The 27067-nt window shown below is 33.4% G+C and overlaps 1 protein-coding gene across 5 annotated transcripts in view; it reads left to right on the forward strand.

Annotated features, from left to right (window-relative positions):
- Positions 1 to 382: 382 nt before the first annotated feature.
- LOC125049493 overlaps positions 383 to 27067 on the forward strand; it is a 41466-nt gene continuing 14781 nt past the window's right edge. For 4 of the 5 annotated variants that reach the window (XR_007117013.1, XR_007117012.1, XR_007117014.1 and 1 more), the window contains exon 1: positions 383 to 503. Coding sequence is in view for 1 of the 5 variants with exons in the window: in XM_047648830.1 (XP_047504786.1) it covers positions 23611 to 24426 (816 nt within the window). In the remaining 4 variants the exon portion in view is untranslated. Of the gene's footprint in view, positions 504 to 23609; positions 26295 to 27067 lie in introns of those variants that run through there. The other variant, XM_047648830.1, reaches the window with a different exon arrangement.

Here is a 27067-nt window from a genome sequence, read left to right on the forward strand (position 1 = left end):
TTCGAGTCCTTCGAGTCCTTCAAGAAAAGAGCGTACCAAATCTTGAAAGGCCGGCAACGCACTAGCGAGCCTTCTGGCAATGTGAGTGTCCATGGGCGGCGGTATCACTTAACATCAGGTGCCTCCTGCCCGTTTGCCTCCTATTGGATAAAAAAAACATTTTCTAATGTGAAAAATTTCATTTAATCTAATCCCACCCAGTCCCATTTTCTAATTATTTAATCAGTGCATATAAAATCTCTCCTAAAGCTTCATCATTGACAATTCTCTTGTGCATCATAAATGATACTACGCGCCATTGCAAATGCATTGCAATATTTACAATGCGCACGCATAACCTGTTGGGCGGGGACCGTATCGACCGGGGCGAGGTAACCGCGCTTCCCCGCTTTTCCCGTCAGTCCCGGTCTGACACCGCACGTACTGGACGTGCACACTGTGAGCAAAGTGAAGTGAGCACAGTGTAACATGCTGCCAGCCTGGCTTTAAACACACGTCTTCAGGTGATTATTATATTTAGATTTGTTGATGTTACGTTGTTTGTTTTACGTTATTTTCGGTAAAAAGGAAGTTTTTTTGTTTATTTTGCGGTATGCTTTGTTACCGGTTAGCTTTTTCAGTTGCGTTTTATGTTTTGCTAATTTTCCGGTTCTACGCTTTCTGTTTCGTGTGATATGTTATTTGTCAGTTCGCATGAGTTATTTTATTTTAAAAGTGGCTTAAAAGTACAACATTTGCGAATTTTTGACTGAATGTATGTATTTTATTAGAACATGTCGGTACCGTCAACTAAAACACAAAGGAATGTTTTCTCTATTTTGATTTGAGCCCATCGTACGCTTTAGTAGTTCAATTAATATGAAATATAATTACTATTGTTGCAATCAATTTATAAGGAACAAAGTAGCGTATGTATAAGAATGAAAACCTCAAAACGATCCTTTTTTTTAATTTAATATAACTGTGGTATAAATCCTTAAATCGCTAAATCACTTGTCATAGAAGGTTTCTATCTACGCCGTAGCTATCTACGAAGGATAAAGGCGGCCATGGCGAAGATACGTAGAGGGCCCTGTTATTCGAATTTTGTTTTAGTATTCATTTACCAATTCTTATCGCACTTCTCACAATTTTAAAGGTGATTCAAAATATAAGATTACACAATTTCCTGTGTAAATAGTGAACAATTTGTCGGTTAATTTCTTATGAAACTACGTCGATAGCGATCCAAGTCTAAACAACGTCAGTCAATCTGTGAAGATTTAATACAATAATTGCTATTTTTAGATACTTAGCAATTACAAACAGCTCAGATTGAGTTGATCTTTATTGAAGATTAAGATCTAGAATGAAGATCTATCTAAACCGCATTTCAAGCCATAACCTTCGGGAAATATTCCTAAAAATAAATGTTTTGTGGGATAACTACCGCAAAATTCCAAATACTTTTACACTTTTCGCGATTTACAGTTTTCACTCACAAGAGTCAAGGTCCGAGAGGAAACATGTTTTTGCTTCTTTTTTATACAAGGCGAGCTTTCGTTCCAAAAAATAAAGGTTTACAATGATTGAATTCAGGGTTATCGTGCTAAATGCATTGCGTGACTGACGGAGACAACTCTCGTAATAATACGCAATAAATTCGTGACTATGGGTCAAATACAGGGCCGTCTTAAACTAGGCTGGGGCCATTGGGCACACAAGAATTTGGGGCCCTTTTGGTAAATAAAAGCTAATTATAATAAAAAAAAATTTACTTTTTATGACCATTTATCATCAGATACAGTATGATATATTATGTCATTAATGATATTAGAATGCTGCTGGTTTTTTGGTTACGATTACGATAACGGTTTCTTTCCAGATTTCTGTTGAGTCTTCTATTATATCCTTATTCATTAGTACACTAGGTATAGGCGCAGTTATCGATATAATGGCGTAGTATATGCTTTGTAAATACCTTTTGATAACTTTTTTGATTACTGATTTGTAAAAAAAGTGTAATGTGCCCGACAAAAATGTTTTGTGAATAAATGTGAGAGAGAAATTGTCGGCCCTTCGGGGCCCCCTGAGAATGGGGGCCCTGGGCACGGGCCCCGTGTGCCCTTATGTTGAAGACGGAATTGGTCAAATATATTTGATATATAAACCAAATTCAGGTAACACAACTGTCAAAATCTTATTCATTTAGCCCTTATTCATATATACAGTCGGGCGAAACTTGCCGCAGTCTGACAGTTTACAAATTACGGAGGGAATAAAAATTGTTGGATTTGCGATCCCTAATTGCCATCATTTCCCATAAAATCTGATAAAAGCCAAGAGGCTGTTCGCAGATGGATTAAGAATAAAAAAAAAAAATAATATATATATATATATATATATATATATCTAGTCTAATAAAGACTTTAACTGGCATTTGACTCTTTTAATTACAGCGTAAACACAATTTCGAAGACACAAATCAGTGGTTATAAGACTGAAGTATTGTTTATTAATAATATGTCCAAAAGTCGTATTATTCCACTAACATAAAAAAAAAAAAAACATAAACCCCTTTACATAAAATATGAAAGCACAACTTTATTGCAAAGGTCAAGTAGCTGACATAACAGTTCTAAAGATAATTAATTATCTATTCATAACGCGGGTTTATCGGGTGAATGTAGGCGCAAATAACAGTGAATAATTTTTCTGGAATGACATGTTTTTTTGTTGTTAATCGCGTTAAGTCATTTTTTTTTGTTAATCCTAAAAAACGCAACGCACTTGTACAGTCACTGACACGTTTGAATTTTTTATACACACTTTTAATGCTCCTTACTTTATCATTCGAGCCTAGTATGTATAATGAATATGAAATAGAATGTATTTTTTGCCTATTTCTACTAAAATTTATCTTGCGCATTCTCTTATGTGTGTTATCCAGAATTAAACTTGCAGCTTGATAAGTTGTAATGTTGTGTTTACAAAATGTATGCATCAGATTCATATTTGGACTTTTATGTTTCTTTCTGGCCGTAGTTTTTGATTTGCGTTCCCTTGACAATCTAATTCTTGAAACTTTCCTACTTATAAAACTGATTTTTTTCTATTTACAAGTATCCGGCTTTGGAACTTCTTACAAGCTCAGTCTTTAAATTAATTCAAGAATCTTCTTTTTAGGCATATCTCTTCTACATCGTAATTAGCTACTTAAAATAATAATAATTACTCATTCTAAGATTAGCTTTTACTTTTTTTTTTATTTAAGTTTAGTATTGAAGAGTTCTAGAGTTACGTGTAATTTTATGTATTTTTGTAAATAATTTATGCACTTCTTCTACTTTACCTTCATTAGGTATTTATTTTTCATTTTCCATGCTAGTCTTATACAACCTGCTTTTTACATGTATGTTTCAGGTAACGAAGTGTAAATAAATAATGAATAAGGCCCATTAAAAAAAAATAACAATTTTACATTGTTTTAATGATTTTCGAGGAGCACAACTGAGAACACTGTAGATTTTTATCAAGAGTAATATTTAAATATCTTAGTTTAATTGCAATTTGATATAAAAGCCAAAATTTACTCCCAAACTGAGTGTTAACTCTTCGTAATACCATCTAAGGTTTCTAAAGTGGCCATCTAATCCATCGCTGTTAGAAAATTACAGTGAATTATCACTATATACTGTATCAAAATACTGTAATTTTTTATAATAATATTATATATATCGTTAATATATTTTTAAGTTTCTTATGTTTGGTATTTATCGAATAATTCACAAGAAATAATGAAGGTAAAAATGCGGTAGTTTTACTGAAGTAATCCGTAAAGCCTTTACGTGGACGGAATAATATACAGTATACCAAAAAATAGCGTCAACTAAAATCTCTTATAAATATTAGTTATACGAAGATTTAATGTTAGCCCGGAAACAAAATGTTCATATCGTTATCAGGGAATGATTCACGGCAATAAATTGTGTAGATAATGTTGGCAGTAGCTACAACGTACGGCTTCAAGTGTTTGTAAATTAATACATCCATATTGATACATGAAAGCTCAACCAATTACTCATACGATAAATAAAAGCTTAATGTTTCACTTTTAAGTCTTCATAGAACGCGTATAGGACAAGTCGCTAACTTAAAACGTTACTTTATAGAGGACTGGCTTAAAAGGTCATATTAGATTTCTATTCGAATCACGTTTTAGAATAATAGGCCTGAACGTAGCCTGAAAGTGGCCTCATAGCCTAGCGGTCTTATTAAGTGGCAGCTAGGTGAGGGGTACCGAGTTCGATTCCCGATTCGAGGGCAAGTTTTAATTTAATTTAAATTTGTTCTCGGCCTTTGGGAGGGTTGTGTGGTACCGGGCGAGTGCTTAAACCGTACATGGAGGACACGGTCAAATTTCTAAAGAATTAATGAATTATAAAAATCCTATACTTGACGTTGGCAACAAATCGTGCCAGAGCCATAAAAAAAAAAGCGAAAGCGTTGGTTGACTCAACGGTCAACGGGTGCTGTTTTTTATTGAATTTCAATAAAGGAAAAAATCGTAATTATGACCCACTATGGCTGGAAGTCTCGTTGTTAAAATGTGAATGCAATTTGAAAATAGTAAACCATTCTTTAAAAGAATAATACTCTTACATTTGATATCTCTAAACATCACAAAACACAAATCACAACCCGCAAACACGTTTATTGTTACCGTGACATCGTTATCTTGTTGAATTTCACGACATCAATTAAAGAGGAAACACAACTCCCTCGCTCTCTCTCCGTTCTTTGATAAACTCTTTGCATGTTCGCGACTTTCATTTTATTGTGAAAACCGTTTCCACTTCTCAATCGAATATTCAATAGAATTCAATTTAATAAGAATAGACAATGTAACCTCTTTTACAACAACATTTGCATAGACTCTATTTCGTACCCTACGAAATAGAGTCTGTGCACTGTAGGTTAACAGAACACTTCTTCATAACAGATGGAATATTTTGCCACATTCATTAAATTAAAAAAAAACTAGAATGTTTAAAAAAATTAACAATGAAATTGTTTATTCGTCTATAAATGGAAATTGAGTATTTTATGACAACTATGACGCCATTATAAAAAAGAAAATAGTTATTTTAAAACAACTTAATATAAAAACAATGTCTGGTGTGGTAGTTTTTCATATATAAGGGTAGTAAAACTGTTTTTTTTAAGCTTTACACTTGCATAAGACAGAAAATAATTAAAATTTGATAATATCGGATCGATGATATACTGATCAATTTATACTGGTTTATATTACCGGAGACATGCATAGATAATAGACGATTAATTTACAAGCCACATATTGATTATTGAACAAATTGCATTGTACATGAATAATTCGTTTTAATGGTTATAAGTATTACTGTATCTGTACATAGTGGTACATACCAGTGGTTCATATCTGCATTTTGCATCGGTTACCTGTTATTTTTTTTTAGTTTAGTTATAATAAACCGTCTATAATTACAAAATATTAATTATAGACGGTTTATTATAATATCACGTGTCTTGGTAAATAAATTGTAAATTTGTGGACAGAAAAACTATGTCTAAGTAGTTAATATTTGCACCACACTAGTATTATGTTGGACGGTTTCATGTTGAGGGGACTGGGCTCTGTAGGCTATTTTAAAACACTTACTTCATGGTTAATATATAAATATTAGAAACACAATTACATTACACGCTTTAACACATTTACAATATATACAATAAACATAAATTAAGTTTATAAAATTCTGGGTTTTTTCACTGTCCGCATCTAGAAGAGAAGTACAATTTCATAATAGAAAACAATCATTTCATACAAAATTTAAATAGCCATTCCAGTATTCGAAAAAAAATCGCTTGTCTGTAAAGTCGGTTTACTGACGATAGTTGAACTTGACAACGTCACGAATCGCTCACTCAAGTAGGAGAGAGACATGTCGAACGCTGAAGAGCGCGGAGTCCGATTGTGCCTCTCTGTCGCTTCGCGCTCTCGCTTGCACTTCAAGCCTTAAATGGAACGCCTCAGAGCGAGGTAACGCCGCATGAGTCATGTTTTTTCGTGCGTGCAGCCGGCTCCATTGATTTATAAGACGTTGTCACGTCAAAACTTTTTCTTCACATGTGACAAGGGTTGCCTGCCATTACTTACATTAAATATTCAAACTCCAACAAACTTCTATTTGAAATCATGTGTATAATAATATAGTTTTTGGGGTTTAAACGGTGACGACCTTATTTTAAAGTGGGTTAAATACCACGATCGTAACCACAGTTACGTTACTTCCAAATAAAAAGAATGGTAACCATCTTAACTTAACATGATTCCCGTTCTATTTCGCATTTAGATTATCGGTTAAACCCATCTATATCAAAGATGGAATGTAATTTTTTTTAATTAATGGGAGTCTGAAAGCGTCATCGCTTGTTGAAATCTTGACACTAGCATTGAAATTCTATCCAAATAAATTATCTTAAAAGCTTCCAAAATGGGCATTTACTGGGAACTTGAGATAACACTTTAGATGCGCATGATAGGTACTTAGGGATGATAAAGCGAAAGCGGCTAAAGAGATATGTCCTCTTTAAGGTTAATTTGTTTTTCCAAAGAGTTCGGAATTTATATAATTTTATATTCGATAACATGTAAATTGAGTTCGAAAGTGAAGCAGATATATACAACCTTTTTAAAGATACCTTCTTTTATTTATTTATTTATTATTCAAGGTCGCAAATATCCTTAGTTACAGTACCTTTATACCAATTTTAGTCTTCTTCGCAACCTCTTTGGTAGTATTTGTTTAACAAGCCCTTTTTAACCTAATGATGGCATAAACATATGGAACAAATCTAATATCTAACCGTTTTGCGCCATTAGAAATACATTATTTATTTAACACCCGCACTCCCAAATAAACAAATAGTTAATTAAAATCCAAATGATACGATAAAATACGATTTGGCAACGATCGTCTTTTGTTTATTGTAATCCATGTTGATACCCGTTAAAATTTATTGTTACTATTTCCGTTAAGCATATAAATAGATTTTACCTTGACTGATGTACATGGTCGAGAACGCCTGATCACGGAAAAATTACGAACACGTACACGAAAACCTTAAGAAAAGCTCTAAAATAAAATACGTATTTTTAATGAAAATTGAAGTTGTGTGTACAGGTACATTTAAAAAATTAAACAATATGTGAAACATTCATAAATAGATGTTATTCTATTATGATTGTGACAAATGACATACATATAACGCAAATGTCAGATTGAAGCCAATTATATAAAAAATGCGGCATATGTAGGTACAGTATATAATAATATTATATATTGTTGATATACGATTTTTGTTTTGGTAGTAATCGAATTATTCACAATAAATAATGAAGATAAAAATGGGGTAGTTTTACAGAACTAATCCCTAAAGCCTTTACGCGAACCGAATTATATAAAGACGTCCGGTTTTGGTTCAAATTCCCTTCAAATTTCACACAGCGATCTCGTGTCACTTTTCTGTAACTTTTTGGTATCAAAGTATGATTAATGCATCATGTAAATGTTAATGCTCCTAACAAAAGTCCTGGCTTAGACCCACATAAAGGTACTTGTAGATACTCCAATGGTACGTGGCCGTAAAAAAATCTGTAAAAAAGGAAATGTCTTTTCCAAGGTTGCGGGTCTTACGCATTGTTTAGCGGTAACGTAATCAGTCAAAATTAATTATTGTTTAAAACTTCACGATCAAACAATGTGTTGACAGATGAAAGTTATAAATTAATAGGTACACCTACGTTTTTCATATTATAGACAAAGAGTAAGATTTTTCAACAAGCGACTATCGCAAAACAAATCGGTTTTAAATTCTAATGAAATGTTGTTAGGATGTCCTGTCAAAACAGAATGACAGCAGTCATACAGTATATATACTTTTTTTAGCTTTTACATTTATAATTGATTAACTGTTAATTAAGCCTGTCAAGTAAATGTGTAAAAAAATTATTGTACAGCTTTCTTAGGAACCTATCCAACAATATTGTTTACTAAAAAACATGTTAAAAAAACTCCATTTATTTTTATTTTATAAATTGTCTGTGCAGACATCATTTAATATTACGATCGAGCCCAACTAAAGACTAATAAGTAATTAAAACGTAACCTAATTTACTAAAAAGGATATTTAACATAACATGTACAATTTAACTATAGCAATAATTATTCAAATAGTATTAAACACGCACATAGCATTTCTATAAAAGTATATTTAAATTTGTAGGCATTAATTATATGATCTAGTCTCTTTTAAAAAGTATTTAGTAATTAAAAATCTTTTACAAATAAAGTTTTATTATAATTCTAACATAGTTTTCTTAAACCGGATTTCACACTCGATTAAACTAGCATTTCCGTAGTAAACGGATTATTTGGCGCGTACAGCTCTCGGACTATAAAGAATCTATTTCGATTCCATACTATTCTAACAATGTATTGTTTGTTGACTCGCGGATACGATGTCGGCTTTTGTGCCAAGCTTGTAAAACCTAATAGTTGATTTAACTACGGTATAACCAGTAAGATATTTTATGTTCTATGCTAAAATTCATCTAATTGTATCAGAGCGTGAAACTATGAGCGCTTGAGTGAAAATAACAAAATAATTGAGTTGCTATTTAGGGCTTATAGTACATTTATATGGGGAATGTCTTTAGTGATATGTTAACTTCTTGCTTGATATACTAAGGCATCGTTTCTCAACCATTTTTATGTAGCAACCCACGAAAAAGCCAAAAATTTAAGTAAAACAAACGACCCCGTCACTGTAAAATTATAATTTAGTTTTATAACACTACACTATAATCATTCATTTAATAATTAAGTATACACCTCTAAATTTAAATTATACATTAGTAATTAAATTAAACAAAAACAAATTAAACCCTGTTTGTAAACCATGTATATATCCAAAATATATAAATAGAACAATAAACTAAAAATAATAAAATAATCAATATAAACTTGCTATATATATAAAAAAGTCGAACATTTATGTTTTACTTGGTTGACTGATCAAGTTTATTATGTCTACCCACATTTTTGTTTCTGTTTTGTTTTGTTATTTTATATACGTACCTACATCTGTGCACTCTAATTTTTAATCTTAGTTTTACATATTGTTTCTCAGTAAGTATTATGTATGCAATTCTTATGAGAAATAAAGTTATTCTTAAACCTAATAAACGAATCTTTTGTTTGTATTTATTGTCTTTGTGCGCATTTAATTCTCGCTTCTACGGTATAGAATACCAGCTTATCTTAGAGTCTAAAAAGTTGACTTTGCTTTCTAGAAAACTTGTCTATTAGAAAAAACAAATGATCTCATAAAAACTGAAGCCCTCTAAAGCCAGACCTTGAAAGGTTGTAGCGTTCTTTTTTCAAAATCTTAATTAATCAAGATCTTTTTGCAAGACGTGAGCTGGTTTAAACATGTAAAAGTCAAATCAGTTTTATACCTTTACATTTAGTTTTGGTTCTTTTAGATTTTACTAAATAATATCAGAAATAAAATCTTAAAATATAGTATAAATCACTTAAGCATCTGTCTCCTTTCATCACAGCGTAAGCATAATTTTACAGAAAGGAACAAAAATATCTAGTTTTGCAGTTCTGGGTCGACTCGTAAGAAATTTATTTATTTATATGTATCTAAAACACACAGTAGTATTTACAATATTCTTACATACATACTAATAAACCCGGTGACCCCAGAGCTGGTGCTTTCCTCGTTCAACAAACAAGTATCGCAATACAGCGGGGAAATGCTGCCAGAATTAAAAGTACACAAGTAATTTTTTACTCATATTTTTTTAAATAATTTTCATTATTATTATTTTTTTTTATGGCTCTGGCACGATTTGTGCATTAGCCAACGTCAAGTATAAGATTTTTTTAATGTCTTGCTTGTCTTTAGAAATTCGACCGTGTCCTCCATGTACGGTTTAGGCACTCGCCCGGTACCGCACAACCCTGCCAAAGGCCGAGAACAAATTTAAATTAATTTAAAACTTGCCCTCGAACCGGGAATCGAACCCGGTACCCCTCACCTAGCTGCTGCCACTTAATAAGACCGCTAGGCTATGAGGCCCTTTAAATATTATTATTATTTGTTCTGATTTTTGCAATGAAGTGTCAATAAAAAAGGACTATTAATTAGAAATAGTGATTTGGTTTTTCTTTTGTAATTCAATTCAAAATCCACAGCTCTAGTAATTAGCTGTTTCAGCCATTATTCTTATATGTATTTTTAAATAAACTCACTGTATTTATTAAAACGCGCGAGTGAGATATTAAAAATATACGTAACATAAACATTTTTTGATAGATTGATGTGAGTCAGCCGGCTGTGAATTTACAAAGGATGATTTTAGTATGGAAACAATTTTTCAACAAATGTGAAAATTACACAAATCAATAATTAACCGCAATAATAACTTTCAACAACTTACATTTAAAGTCATTTATATATATTGTGTATTAATATCTGTGCATACATTTTTTACAAGCTCATACCAATTTATAAAAGGCCGGCAACACTTGCGAGCCTTCTAGCACCTCTAAATGCCCATGGCCGGCGGTGTGTGTGCGGTAAGTGTGTGTATTACTTAACACACACACACACTTTTAATTGCTGAATCGCAGTCGCAAACCATCAACTACTACCAAAAGTACCCTTTATTACGCTGTTTCAAAAAGTGTTCATTTGTTTCTTGGCGCACGCCGTCGACTTTTTGGGGATAGGCAAGCCAGTTTTTTACGATGTTTTCCTTCACCGTTCGAGCGAATGTTAAATGCCCACACAGTAAGAAAGTCTATTGGTGCACAGCTGGGGATCGAACCTATGACCTCAGGGATGAGAGTCGCACGCTGAAGCCACCAGGCCAACACTGCTCATCTTCTTATAATTCAAATAAAATTACAGACAGAACCTAATTTTTAATATAAGCTTACACTTTTATTAGAGTATAAACCAAACTAGGCCAAAGTTCTAAAGAGTTCGTTGACCCGAGTTTTAACTAGGTGTGTAACGAACGGTTAGTTTTCACGATTCTTGCATAACTGAGTACGGCAATCTGCCAACTTCACGCAGCCCTACTAAAACTGTTTTAACATGATTAACGCAAAAATTATTACTAATATTTTTTTTTAATTTAAAACTCTTTATTGATAAGGCCAACTATTGACTTTCAACAAATGCGCCTACCTTTTATTGAAGGCGAATTGTAATAACACTTTTGTAAATTGTTAGCTTATTTAGGAATTGGTGAGAAAAACATTTTCTTCTGAGCGTTCAATGAAATTTCATGTCGGCTTCTCAAAGTGACAAAGTGCAAATCCGGCTTTACGAGTTTTTAGTCTTTGCCTCTTTTGAAGTGTAAAAGCTATTTTTCTATTCAATACTAACTAGGTCGACGACATTGCGCCATTTCGCATACCATACGGCACAAATATGGAACCGTATTTTAAAGTTGAATCTACTGTAAATCCTTCTTCCCTGGTAGGCATGTTTTAAACATTATTACCATGCTAGCTAGGCCAAATCTTTATTTATTAATTGATAAATTATTATAATTACTAAAGATGTATAAATTATTATTTTATTGCTTGTATTGCAAATTATGCGACTATAAAGATGCGGTCATAAATCCATCACACATGAAGAGCAATCGCTTATCTACAAAGGCGCGACTTGCTTGTATACACACTTAAATTATAGTGCAAACTAATACAAACATTGCAAAATTTCCTTCACTCTAGTTTCCTACGTAAATGAACAGAACTTTGTTCTAGGTGAACTCGGAAAGGTGTTTCAAAGCAAAGATAACATGTCTATATTCATCAGGTTACACCATTGTCTATTCCCGGTATGACGTGATCCGCAAATTGTTTACGTTCAATGACGGACAGCCAGCTTTACGATGTTCTTCACATTATCAATGTTCACGTAAATTCACGTTTTATTTGACGTTTTCAAATATATTGCCCATTGGTCACGTTTTAAATATTCATCGAATTGTATGAGTTTCTTTAGTTTATGACAAATAAGTATTTTAAAGTACTGTGCATTTTAGCTAAATAGTGAAAGAAAACTTGCTAGTGTTAATTCACATATGTCCTCCTACTGTCAGTTTTCTACAACGCGGAAATCTCAAAATTTGACAACAGGCCGGTAACACTTGACAATTGACACGCCCTGGCCATGTAATAAATTAATAAAAATAGATAGATGACACTTAACACAAATACACAGATAACGTATGTTACGTTATCTGTGTATTACTGTGTACTGTACACTTGGTTTATAACTTTCTAAGTGGGAAATTATAGAAGTATAGTAATTTATACTTAAAAAATATTTTTGACCTGAATACTTTTATAATTTGCAACCTGTACGGTGTATTCAAAAATCCTAATGATAACAAAATCGGAGAATACAGTTTTTGCGTTGTAGTTTTGAATTTATTGTCTTCATCCAAAATTAAATTAAACTACTGGATTGCTAAAGGATCAAAAAATTCATTACGATAAGCGAGAACGGTGACGCATCGCGTGCGGTGGAGGGGGAAGCGCCGCCATTTTGAGGTTATTTTGCTACGCATCGACATTTGCAATTTGTATAACTGTCGACTCAGAAAAGTAACAATGTTCGTTTACGTTTTAATCATCAGCTGTCATCAAAATCTATTGATTATACATTTACATAGACGTTTCCCGTACATCACACGGCCATGTCCATAGCTACACCATTTTTTATATATTTTTTTGTTAACTTAAAATCTGATTACATTTGTTACGATAAGAAACAATTGTTTTTTCTATCAGAAAAGTATCAGAATAAATATTTTATATTGATATAAACAAACATTGCTTGGCTATTTTCTTTGTTCATGAATAACTAACTGATAGATTGACTGATTATATTCAGTGACGTTTATAACTCAAAAAGAGATTATTTAAAGTTGATTATGTAAACTTATGTTGGTCAGTTGGCCGACATTATAATAGTTATGAAAAAATGCTCTCTTGTATTCGGTCATTAACACCAGTGTATATGAAATCCATCAGTTTTTGTTGCTATTTATATCCATTACAACATTGACGTTTCGCTGACATGCTGGTCATTAGATCAATTTTCTGTTGAAATTAAAATGTTCTAAACAAGACAGTAACAAATTACTTTTCTTAAGCAATTATTTCTAATCACCTGTTTAACAGATCTTATCTTCTGTATAATCAAAGATTTAAAAATTAGAACAGAAAAGAACATAAACATACTCCAGCGACAACAGAACAAGATCCTAAGAGCAGTTGCAAAAGTACCCTGGTACATAACAAACAACGAAGTTCACGAGCACCTTAACATGAGAACAATCAAAGAGGAAATCCGGAGACTGGCTAAATACAAAGAGCGGTAAAGCTGTCACCCGAATACACTTGCTCGCCAACTCACCATTAGACAGTATGTGAGTCGACTAAAACGTCACCATATTCTAGAGCTAGAAGACCGGCAGTAGCTCTAGACAGAAGACGAGTAGATGCTTCCAATGGGAAGTCACTCCACATGACAGCACCACAGAAAAAAATTGCTCATAGCCTTGGGGCTGATTGCAAATAACCGCAGAGAGAAAAAAAAAAGAACAAAAAACAAAATCATTACATTATTACTACAAAGAAGCTAGAAACAACGACACACATTAAAATGAACCGAGTCTTTCCGAAGCCGTTAACATTTTAAACGATCCGTTTTACATAAGTTTAAAGACCGGATAATCCTGCCCCAATAAACAAGACTCGAAATGCCCTGTTTGCCATTTTATTCTGGTTTCAAACAATTGAATTTTCATTTAATGATTAAATGGCATTGCGTATTTAATGGTAAGATACATTCCCTTTCCCTACTTTCGTTTCAGTGGACAAAAATTACTCAGATATTTTAGCTTTCACCTAGAACTACATCGCTCGCATGTTGTATAGTTATTGTTTAAAAACACCGGACTTAGTAATCTCTTAATAAGTTAGTAGAAAAATATGCTTTAGTTGTCGTTGACAGATTTTAGTGCTATCATATAACTTTTTACTGAATACCAGCGTGAATATAATGTGTCATCTTTTTGTGGACTGTGAGCCAATCAAATTCTATGTCAATCATCAGACGATCGCTTTGTCTTTGTGCCACCGTTTACATCTAAGCTGGTCGAACGTCCATAACCTGTAAACCACTGTTGCCCCGGCATTGTTAGCTGTAAACATCGTGCACTCCGTCATTCCGCACTGACTATTTCTGGATGCGTGCATTCCGCTGACCTCTCGATTATACCGTTGTAACGACTATTCGATTTTACTGCCCGGTTTAACATGATTTTACATCGTTATGTAAAACACTCTAGGACTTCTTTTATTTCACCTCCAAGGTATCGCGTAACAGACACTAAATCTTTGCCGAACCAAACTGCGCTGTGTAAGAAAACTATATTTCGAGTATGCCTTAATTTTTTATCTATATTCCATTATTGAGCCTAAATGTTCAACAAAGTTTACTACACTTATATCTATTTATTGAACATGTTGATATCGGCGTTATTACTCGTATTTCGGTTTAATTGCATTGCGCTCCACAAAATGTGAGAATTGGCTGTAAATTGCGGTGAACACAGACTAACTATTGGCAAAATAGCGAATAGCTCTGGATATATAAAAATAAACTAACATATTTGAATATAAACCTTGAAATTTGGAAACAATGGCAACAATGGAAATAAAACATTCGATACATTTGTATTTAGTTGATCTGGTTGATGTATATATATTTAGAGTATGGGATGGCATGGAATTTTGTTTTTATAATTTGTATGTCGTCAAAAAACCAGGTTTTTGACGTGACAACGTCATAAGAAATACTGATGGAATGGTTGCATTTTTTAAAAGGAAATTTTGATTTTATTTGTTTAATAGATATTTTGTATGGATATAGAGAAGGAGGTAAATGGATAATGGTCAGTAAACCGACTTCTCAGACAACCGATTTTTATGAAGAATCTAACGGCTATACTCATTCCTTAAAATTAGTTACAAACTCACTGCACAGGCTCTGTGACCCAAAACGTATCTTGGACCTTCGAAAAATTTAAACCGCTAATTAAGTACTTCTTAATTATAACTAGCTTAGTAACTGAGTACGGATTTACGGCCCAATCAATTAAAAATTTCAATCAGTTAGAATACACGCTTAAAGCTAACAATCTAACAATTTCCGAAATAGATTTTTAACAACTGAATGTAACCACGATCATAAAATATTGTATTTGTAACAGTAAACCCCATTGTTTCTGGGCCAAATAGGTTAAACCGACAAAAAGTATACTTGGCTCTATGACACAATGTATAAATTATAGTTACTCTACGATTTATGGCCAGATAATTTACTTTTGTATATTTCTTTATTCTCTTGTTGTAAGTATTAAATAAAAAACTTAAGAACAAACTCTGAAAAAATGTTTTAATTTAAATGATTTTTAAATCACCATACCAGGCAAGGTGTTAGTATTTCCTAGAGTTACGATTTGTAGTGGCGGCCGACGCCATGACACACTTATTGCAATATTTACTAATCTGTGGCAGAGCCCGCAATAGCGCATGCGCGATGTTGTGTTGGGTTTTGGCGCAATTTACAGTTTTCATTGAATATAATATGGAGAGCATCGTTCTATTATTCCTTAAAAACATCTAATACTGCTATCATGTAAACAAAATTTGAGTGTCCGCAATACTTTAGATGTAACAAAGAAAATAAATGATGATGATGACTTCATGGTAAATTCAAATATCTTTTATCTACTATTTAACTGTAATGTGTTAAAAATAATTATACAAGCAAAAAGGCAAGATACGTTCCGTAACAAACCCCCGTTTTTGTCAATTCTTTATGAAATAACTGATAAATTCTTAAAATATGAAAACTGTGCCAAATATTCGAAGGTTTTATAGCATTTTCATTAGGTATAATTTTACCTCTTAAAAATTTCCGCATGAAATAAAGCATAATTGGGTCACGCACAAAGGAAACACAAAGATTCCCTGAATTTGTTTACGTAGGTATGAAAATGTAATTACGCTAAGGCAAAAATCTCATTAATTTATCAAGAGTCCATAATTTTGGTATTTCATTATGACTTATGACTCATTATTTAGAGCTATAGTAATAAACCCTAATAATATCTACGTGTATAAATTCTTTATGCAAAATTTAAGAGCATATCTTAATTATATAATACATTCAATTAATTAGACAAATTCTAGATTATACATAGTTAAGATTTATATATGATATAAGATTGTTATAGTAAAGTTTTCTTTCATAACAATAAGTTAGCTTTAATAATAGATTATTATTGGTCCCGCCAAATCGCCGCCACAGCCCGACATCTCGCCCATGACTGGTCTGCGATAACATTATTATTGCATGTCATTATAATATTAAAATATTCAATAAAACTCATAATTGCGTCTCGTGGGGGTTCCAAATAAGGCTACTGCTCGTTTTTTCATAAAACTGAAAGGAATTTATCTACGTTTATGTATATAAACGTAATAAGGTATCTTTGGATAAAATTACGGCGCGGAGTCCGTAATGGGTCCGTTCCGCTCGCAGTGGAAGGCGGGCAATAGAGTTTGCACTGTACATAGAAATAACGTATTCCATCTTTTGTAATGTTAACAAGATTCTGCGGAAAATAAATAGAAATTAGATAGAATCTGTCTGAGTCACTAGGCGACCATAAATAGGCCTTCACTGGGGAAAATCAACGGAAAACCGGAAGAGATTACTTCCATAAAAGCGGGCACACCGAAACAACTATGTGTTTGAAGCTTCTAGAAGAAACGATACATGTAAGGAAGGAACGATAAATGTAAATGCTAATTAGTTTTCTTTGTGTGGCAAAAATACATTTCATGTGTTCCAATTCCTTAAACTCCATCCACTCGAAATGTTTGCAAGCAACTATTTCAGGTCATATACAGGCCGCGTCTGTTGCCTACATTTACTTTATCGAGTACAGGAAATTAGAAGTACACTTTGATACGTACGAGATGGGAGTTGTCACATTGTATCGTGTTTCCGAGAAAATTGTTGAACACTTCGGTAAATATAAAAGCTATATAATGTCAGTATCACATTCCTAGGAATATTATGTTTGTTTTGTTACAATTATTTTTCCTGTTTGTAATAACATTCACAAAACATGGGATGTGTCTTATACCTATGTCTTTATCAGGGAACCCCGAAATAAATTCAGTTTCTAATAATATTTGGATCAATCGGTCTACTGTAAGAAAATTGGGTTTTAGTGATAAGACTAGGACTGCCGTTATTCGTATGAGTTACAGCTTCTGTGATTATGTATTAAGATTTAGCCTTACAAAGCCAAGGATTTGATAAAAGGTTATTTAGTGAAGTGAAAGTTATGATAGGGATTATGCTGTGCCGTCGTAAATGTACCTATTTTGTTTCACTCTGAGCTACTGTTTATTAAATAGTTTTTAATAGCCGCTGTGTTAGTAGTGCTGTCAACAATTTAGTTAATCATATAAAACATTGCTCTACACTTCCTCCAACCATTATGTAATTACAATTCCAACATAAGCTCCAATCTTTGTTAGCACAAATCAACTTAAGGAATAAGCTGTAAAACAAAAATAAGGAACTCATTACTAAACAATATTTGCATTACGATCACATTGAGAACGATCAAAGTGATTCAGTGCTCCAGTTACAAGTCCAGACGGATTTCCGCAATTTGTGTTGCAATACGTTTATAAATCATACAAACAGTATTTAATGTTTTATATTTGTGCTTTATTTTTTAACATTCCCAAAATGTGTCAGTCCTGTACTTACGAGTTTTAAAATATTGTTTGATTGTGGCTGTTAAAATTTAATACAATCTAAAGGAAAAAAAGGGTGCGTTCTTGCCTTCTTTGGCAATATTAAAAATAGTTTTTGATTGCATGCAAATAATTAAATACAATTAAATAATCAAAGACTGGAAAAAGAGTCATTATAGTTAATAAAGTTCAGTTTACACTTGAAAAAATAAATAAATAAATATTTATTAATATTATATTTATATTTATTATTATTTTCTAATATTAATTAGTATTTATTTAAATCACTTATGATTATAATTTAGACGCACATATAAAATTCGTACTTGTATAATGAAAACACGACTTTTAAATGTAGAAAGTCAAAGCATGTGGATAAATATTATAAACTAGCTGGCCTGGCGAACATCGTACCACCTAACAGTCGATTCTTTATTTTTTTTAAATACTTATTCTGCTATTCGGGACACCGGTCTAGCTAGTAAGATAAAAAAAAGAAAGTTGATAAGACAACAAATACATTATGTCAAAAAAATCAAATTTACCTTCCCGGAACCCCTCCACTAACACTTGAACTTTATGATATGGTATTAAAGTTCAAATTGACTTTTAAGTATTATTACGAATATTTTGTATGGGAATATAGAAGTGATGTTTTTAGACTTTTTCACTCATTTTTTTTTTAATTTTTCTCTTCGTAAGAACCATCCTCGTGCTTCAAGGAATATTATTTAAAAAAAATCAGACAAATCGGTCAAGCCGTTTTCATGTTATGTCGTGACAACGGAAAACGGGTTTCATTTTTATATATATAGATATAAATACACAGTGAACAGAGGCGGCGTGGGCGCCAACATGCGCCACTAACTTCATTCTGTTAATTTTGTGTCACGGTGCGCGCGCATCGTTAAATTTCACTCACATTAATTTTTCATAACGCGCCTAAAGAAGTATAACTTCAAAAAATCTAAGCAAGCAAACTTTATTTTAAAAAGAAAAGTGCATTAAACATTTTCTATTATTTTATTAAAAATAATCAAACGCGATGGGTCAGGACATTTATGAATATTAATTGTTAATTATTTCGTTTCAATTTTGTAGAAGGGTATTTTCATGCATATATATTTATGTATTTATCTGAAATTTACTACTAATAAACATTGATTTGGCTTACTTATAGCTACACTGGTAAATACGTAAGTTATAGTACATTTATCTTTCTCTAGCTAATGCACTATGCATTTTGTGATCATAAGAATTGTTTCTATAACCTATATCTTTGACGAGTTGGCCAAAAAACCTTCAGCCTCATAATAAACTGGTCACACTAAGCCTAAATAAAACTGATAAGACGTTTGTGAGAGAAAATGCGACGTTTGAAACGAATCAAGTTGTACGAGTCTGACATTCACATTTACATAAAACATTTCTTCAAATACGGAATTTTCTCGACGTTTACTGCATTTTTATCGTGTTTTTATTTGCGCAATGAAATGTGACCCGTAAATATAATGTTGATGAATTCATTGCTTAATTGCTAGGGGGATGAATATGATACAATGTTGTTAACACAGCCATTAATTTTAGGGACATTCCGATACTACTGGCCTGGCTTTATGGACATCTTTTACTATAAAAGGGTTATACATACATACATACATACAAATACATACATAAAGGGGTACATCTTTTACAAAGTACTAGTCATCTTTCTTAAAGTGTAATTAAATGGAACTTTCTTATCTAGACTCGTGGTCTGACTGACTCATTTATAAGATTTTTATTTTCACAGTACATACAATAAAATACTATAAGGACTATATGTAAATGTCTATTTAAGAAGCGTAGTTGAAGTATCCTAGAACAAGTATAATTGACTTTTAAATAGTGATAGATAAGGATGGTAACTTTTTGTTTTTATATAAAACCTTTTTGACGTTACCTACCATATATACTCCGTTATTAAAATATCCATATATTTTTAAATGATAAATGGCACACACATTTTGTTTCCTTTAAAGAAATGCATAGTTTCCTCAAAACCTGAGTTAGACAACCTATCAAAGCGCCTACGGTAATACTTGGCAAAAATATAATAATGCGGTTTCATAAGTAACTTCTGGCACTGGGCCAAGTCGGTAATGGTCAGTGCACCTGGTTGTGACACCTGTCATGTGATATTAACTAACTAACGTACCGGCGAATGATTCATCGACTGAACTTAATCTGATTAACTCAACGGTCAATATACTCTGTTGTACCAATGAAGGGTTAACGCTAAATACTCAACACGTTTAGGCGGATTATATCTAAATTGTCGATACAATTTTTAAGCAAAAGCATAGTATTTATAGCTATTGCTCCCGCGACTTTCCCGTAGACAAAAGCGTTGTAAACGATCATATAACATATAGAACGCGGGCGATATTATTTATACTCTGTAGAGAAAATGTATGAAAATACGTTCAATAGAATACAACATTGGCTAAAAGCAAAAGTTTGTATAAGCATAAAATTTAGCACGTGTTTTGAAATTAAAACATGTTACGTCACAAAATGGCGGCCCCTAGAGTATTACTGACACATTCCTTTCCTATGTTTTTAAATCACTTTTAATGCACCTCAATGTCTGTGTGTGTAAAGTATATTAGAAAGCTTTAGTAGTAAATAAATATATCTTGCTCAATAGAAAACTCAAGTGGAAAACAAATCTTGGATCGGTTTTTCTCTTTGTAATAAATACCACTTAAAGCTTTGCGGGGGACAAGTCACTTTGATTCCACACATCAAAGAAGTGTATTGTTTAAACTGTTATTAATGGACATATACAACGTTCTGCGAATGAACCATTAAATAACGTTTCCAACAAAAATTTACCCTTTTCGCATTAATAATACCTTTGGAAGTATATTGTCTGCTTGTATCCTACTCCGTGTAAATAAAAGTTGTTTAACAAACGTCAGGACAATGACACATTTGCCACAAAGGCATTTCCCTCTATGTTACATTTTACGTAGACATTGCGGCGTAATTTTTATACTGAATTGTATGTCGAAGATGTCTGCGTTTTTTTTATTACTCTGGCACGATTTGTGCATTAGCCAGCGTCAAGTATAGGATTTTTAATAATTCGTGCTTGTCTTTAGAAATTCGACCGTGTCCTCCATGTACGGTTTAAGCACTCGCCCGGTACCGCACAACCCTCACAAAGGCCGAGAACAAATTTAAATTAAATTAAAACTTGCCCTCGAACCGGGAATCGAACCCGGTACCCCTCACCTAGCTGCCTTAATAAGACCGCTAGGCTATGAGGCCCCTAGGTCTACGTTGTTTACGAGATTGTAGTCTCTTTTTTTCGTCCAACCAGTAGTTCCTTATAATAGCGCATTCTAACACAATCCCCAGCTTTATGATATTAGTATTGATATATTCTTAGTACTCGTAATTAACTTCAACTTCAAAAACATAAATTTTGTTTATTATATAAGGTCTAATAAAGTAATTTTTTTCGTGTCGAACATATAAGATAGTCGTCGCCACAAGGGCAAGTCTTAAGTCGCTCGTTACGGAGATAGCTAGAGGCGTTTGCCGCTTTTTAATGTCAACATTTTTTAATTAAGATCACTTAGTGGCCATTGTGCAGAAAGACGAGCAAAGAAATGAAAAGTTTGAATTACTAACTTCTTTAAAATATAGCGAACATTTAAAAGAAACAGATTATAAAAATATTTTTTTATAAAAAAATTAACAGATTACAAAATTACAGATAACAGATTATAAAAAAAAATTAGAAATATCTAAATTTGAATTAACACAGACATAAAAAAATGTGCGCTGTAGATCGATTGAATTGAAAATATCTAATTTATTTATTTCAACGTCATATATGGAATGAATAATGAGACGTGCAAAGGTATGCGTGTAAACAAACACTATATTAAATTTGGTCCCTAAGGCAGTCTTTTGGCAGGATTTTTTTACTTTTTTTTTATTACTATAGAGACCCCGGTACTGTCTTATCTTTTTAATATTTATTAATTCGGTATATATTTGACGACTCATTGGTCTAGTGGTTAGTACCCCTGACTGCGAATCCATGGGTCCCGGGTTCGATCCCCGGCTGAGACGAACATCGCAGTGATGAGCATTTGGTGTTGTGCCCTTAGCACACTCTTGGGTGTTTAAATATGTATTTATATGTCTATCTATCTATAATATGTATGTATATCCGTTGCCTAGTACCCATAACACAAGCTTCACCAGCTTAGCATGGGACTAGGTCAATTGGTGTGAATTTTCTATAAAAAAAATGACAACTTTTCAGCTTACGGGAGTACAAATTTATGATTTTTCTAAACTTTTAAATTTAACATATTTTATATATTCCTAAGATTACAAACTTATAGGTAGAATCAAAGATTTAGATAAAAACATGGATTACAAATGGATCAATGCAAACTTTTCGGAATAACATCGTTTCTGTTGCCATTCTACAAATTTGCTGCTAAAGCGGAATTAGTTCAAACAAACAGTTGTTCTAAGGTTTATTGTTTAACTTTGGACCTAACCGATGAAATTGTTGTTCAAACTGACTTCAATTTGTAATATGCCAAACCTAATTGTAGGCACTTTATTTATTTACTTTAGTATTATTACTATAAACCTACATATATACTTATGGTATATTTAGTTATTATATATTTATCCCTTTTTTTACTATTCTGTCATGCTGGCCTACAGCAGTGATCTATATTGTGGTCGGCACCATACCGAATGGAGACACTTTGAAAACTTTTTTTGTTGTTAGTATCTATACTTGTTTAATCTAATGTAAATTCTTCCATTTTTATAAATAATACTGTTAAAATTGTGGTAAAATATTCGCGTATATAAGAGACATACTTCGATGTTAGAACAAAAACGTCGGCCCTATTATCGATTAGACGGTTCAAATGCCGCGACGCCATGTTATGACAGCTTTTAACTATATTTAACGTTGAATATATAGCTTTAATGATACCAAATATATAATTATTAATCAATTTAGTTTTATTTCCGTACGAAACATTTTATGCCAAGTGACGAAACAATAAAAGATATATTAATAAAAAACGTTTAATAGCTTTGTTTTATCTTTAGAAGGTATATAGACGTTCTCCTAAAAAATCTACCCTGTATTTCCCATATATTCTCTTACTATCTTGTCGCCTAGGTAAACAATGTCGATTATGAACGAAATGCAAACAAATTCTTCATTATACCGGTGCATCGAAGCAGTCATGCGATGTCTGGGCTTTTAATACCATCCATATTTACTTAAAGTCTTTTTAAATGCATATTCTTTGCTAAACATTTGTGTATTTTTTACATTCATGATGACGAATGTTCAAGATTTTTAACATTCGTGATCTATTGATTTTTCACCATTTGGGGCCCTATTCTCTTGGTCATATTTTACGCCTCGCTTTACATGATTAGCATAATGTACTATTGGAAGTATGAAAGAGAATGAGGCCCCTAAACGCGGCACGGCACGGGCACGGGTCGGCGGATTCCACTAGGCGTGCGGCCCGCGCCTGCGGCCGCCGCTGCGCTGTTCACGCGCTGCCCTCACAGAGCGCTCACCCGTGCCCGTGCTTGCAGGATGCATGCGGTCGGCCTGCACTCCGCGCTTGCGATCCGCCGCGAGCGGAAGCGTCGAGCTGAGCAACAACGCGCTAAGGAAAGGCGCTACTCCCTCCAGTCTACGGAGTCCGGTGTGACATCTCCCCACTGCTCCACAGGCAGTCTTGAGCGACGTCGCCACAAGAAATCCGGGACCGCCGACAATGAAGTCGTCTCTTCTGTTGGCATGCTCCACCTTGGAGTCGTGTTCCTCGTCCTGGGAGTTTTCCTCGTCGCCTCTGGCTGGCTTCCAGATGATGTGACAGCCTGGAGCAACATCGGATCTGTAAGCTGGTTTAACGAATTGGTCTGTTCTGGACTTTTTGCTCTATTCATTGGAGTATTTTTAATTATTCTTCACAAATATCTCACTAAGAGCGAAGAGGACGCATTAGAAGACTACGTTCAAAAACAATTGACTCGATCGAGATCAGGGCATAGACTGGAGAGAGACGCAGAGACGGGTGGAATGCGTACAAAAAATGCTAGACGTGCCCGAGCTACAGAAGTATTACCAGAGCCTATTACGGAAACTTACACTGAGCCTCCTCCCGATAGAGTGCACGGGTTTGTCAACGCCCTAGCGCTGAACGGAGATGCGATGCGAGAATTGCCATTGGAGCAAATTGTAGAAGAAGAAACATCAATGGCCTCTGAGAGTGAGAGAAGATTTGGGAAATTTAACAAGGACACTTATTCAACTCCATCTATGGCACCCAGCCTAAGCCCTGGATCTCCATCTGACACGAGGGAACTCCTATCAGACGGACGCTACATGATCATGTCGAAGATATGAATAACAAAACTTGACCGTTCGTTGATCCCATATATTCTACTTTTTTATGGAATCGTCTTTGATTTTATTGGAAACCATGTGATATCCCGTTAAAATGTTTCCTTTATATTTAATTCTTACTATGAATACTTTCACGCATTCTCCATAAAATAGAATGTTCGGTATCAACGAATTGTCAACTGGGGATCAATATGAAATGCGTTGAAAGCTATGAGTAACTTAAAACTCTTTATTATGAACTATAACAAAATCCGTTGCTTATGTTAAACAATGCCTCGTTGCTGCCAACAAGCTTGACAGCTTCTGAACTTAAGTGTGAGTGATATTTGTAATCTTTGTATGGACCAAAGTGTTAACATTTTCGCATTATCCAAAAGTTTCTTGCCTTTTTGATTTGATATTATCTCAAGCTTAACTAAAACATTTACTGATCTCATAAAATCTAAATATTTGTAGGTAGTTAGTATATATTTTAATTTGCGTTAAGACTGATTCCGTATAATTTCTTTGAAGATTATTTTACGCAAAACTTGTGCCAAAAATCTTCTTAAACATGTTTTGTTGATAGAATGAAGGAATTTACGTTTAAATAATTTAAACAACATTAAAATGAAAGGTTTAAGAAAAAGTATATCCTCGTAGCTCTTAGCGTAGCAAAAACTACGGCGAGCAATTACTACGAGTGTCTTCGTACACGCCCATTATCTGGCCATAATGGTTAGATAATACCCAACTATTATTTATAATTACTAACCTAACCTTTAATCTTATAATATCATGTCAAATGAACGTTTGAAGTACATTAATAGCGCTGTCAAATCCTTCTTTTTTCAAGGTTTTTTTTAAACAATACTAGTTGCCAGCATTATGTAATTGTATCTTAGTTTTATAGTCTTCAACATGTTTATAAAAAAAACCATAAAGTATTTATCATAAGATCTTTCATTCTAGTATATTTTTATGTACAAATATAATATTAAAACAGTTAAAAGGCTGATATTCAAATGTTTATTTAGTCTATGTTTCGCATTTTGTGATTTAATTTTAATCACCTAAGTTTTGAAATGCTTTGCTCAAAATATTTTAATTTAATTGAACTATTTAAAATTTATACATGAAATCCGTTGACAATGTGTACATGGATATAATGTTAATTGGAATGCTGTACTCTGTTGTTGTGCCTTTGCCTACGGCAAGAACATTGTGAGCTAACTTTATCTATTATTATCATTGTTACAAGCGTATAATGGAATTTTAAGTTTTGACAACAATGACTGTTGATTTGAATTACTGTGTAACATGAACCTTCTTGCCCTGTTACATCGTTTTAAAACGAATTTGCAAAACATTCTAGATTGACAGGGATACGAATAATTTGTTTTTTTAAGACAAATAAAATTGTTTTTCAACATTTTTAATATATTTCATTAAATTATTAAAGTTCAGCTCCTAATTTTTTTTCCGCCCATGGCGCAGGCTATAGTCTTTCGACCATACCGCCTAGTCTTTCGTCAATTTTTTCATTTGTCTTTCGTAAATTTCAATTTCTTTTCAAATCCATGTTTTAACTTTCCACTTCAACCGCTTCCCGCCTTTTTTTTCGTTCAGCTCCTAAATTATTAATAATTTATCTTGCCTTTAATGTTGTGTGAATGCTGTGACTTATTTCTGACGTTTACTGTATCTGCCGCTATACATATTATAAATGCCTTATACTAAATAAGATATTGTAAGTTAATCTGGATCTTATGGGCTAATTTTATAACTTTCTTGTTCTTAACACTAGGTGTTACGATAATTAATGGTATTTTACGCAAGTGTAGTATAAATCACGTATGTGTGTTTGGCACTATTTTTACTATTTCTAATCTAAGGGGCCGTCTCCACAAGCGAGAGAATCGCGACGAGTCCGCGTTTTTATCGTGGGGTAATCTCCACGAACGAGCGATTATTCCGCCAGCGTATCGTCGCGATTCGTAACGGAATCACAGCGTATCCGCAACGACTCGTAACGGAATCGCCGCGTTTCTTTGACGACACGTTGTGCTCTTATTTTGTTCAGTGTTCATTTAGAGTTCAGTGGTGCCAGACGAGACCGAAATAAGTAGTGTCTAAATCAGCCACTAAAATAATTGTTTACTTTGGATGTATTGTTTTTATTGATGTATGGTCACGCACGTCGCGCGCTCTCTGCGAGAGCGCCATGTTCCGTGGCGAGTGCGCGACGTGCGCGCCACCAGTAGCGACAGACTCGCAGCGATGTAATGACGTTTCGCGCGCACTCAACCACCCGTCGCATCGCCGCGTTAAGATCGCTGTGTGGAGACACGTTCTATGAGATTGTATAGGAATGCGTGGCAGGACGATTGTATCGTCGCGATTCTCTCGCTTGTGGAGACGGCCCCTAAGATAAATGTTTGATGAATATTAAAAATTACAAACCGGATTTAACTTTAAGCAATACTTTAAAACTACTTTGGATTCTGTGATCTAATACTGACTGTAAAAATTCTTTACGTTTCCTTCGAAAGTTAAAATTTTTAATATTAATCAAATATTTTATAGCCCTACTTAGTACCAGCTAGCTTGTATATAATCGTAGTTATAATCACGAAACTTTATACTGGTGATATACACACGA

Source organism: Pieris napi, chromosome 5 (assembly GCF_905475465.1).
Source record: "Pieris napi chromosome 5, ilPieNapi1.2, whole genome shotgun sequence".
NCBI lineage: Eukaryota > Metazoa > Arthropoda > Insecta > Lepidoptera > Pieridae > Pieris > Pieris napi.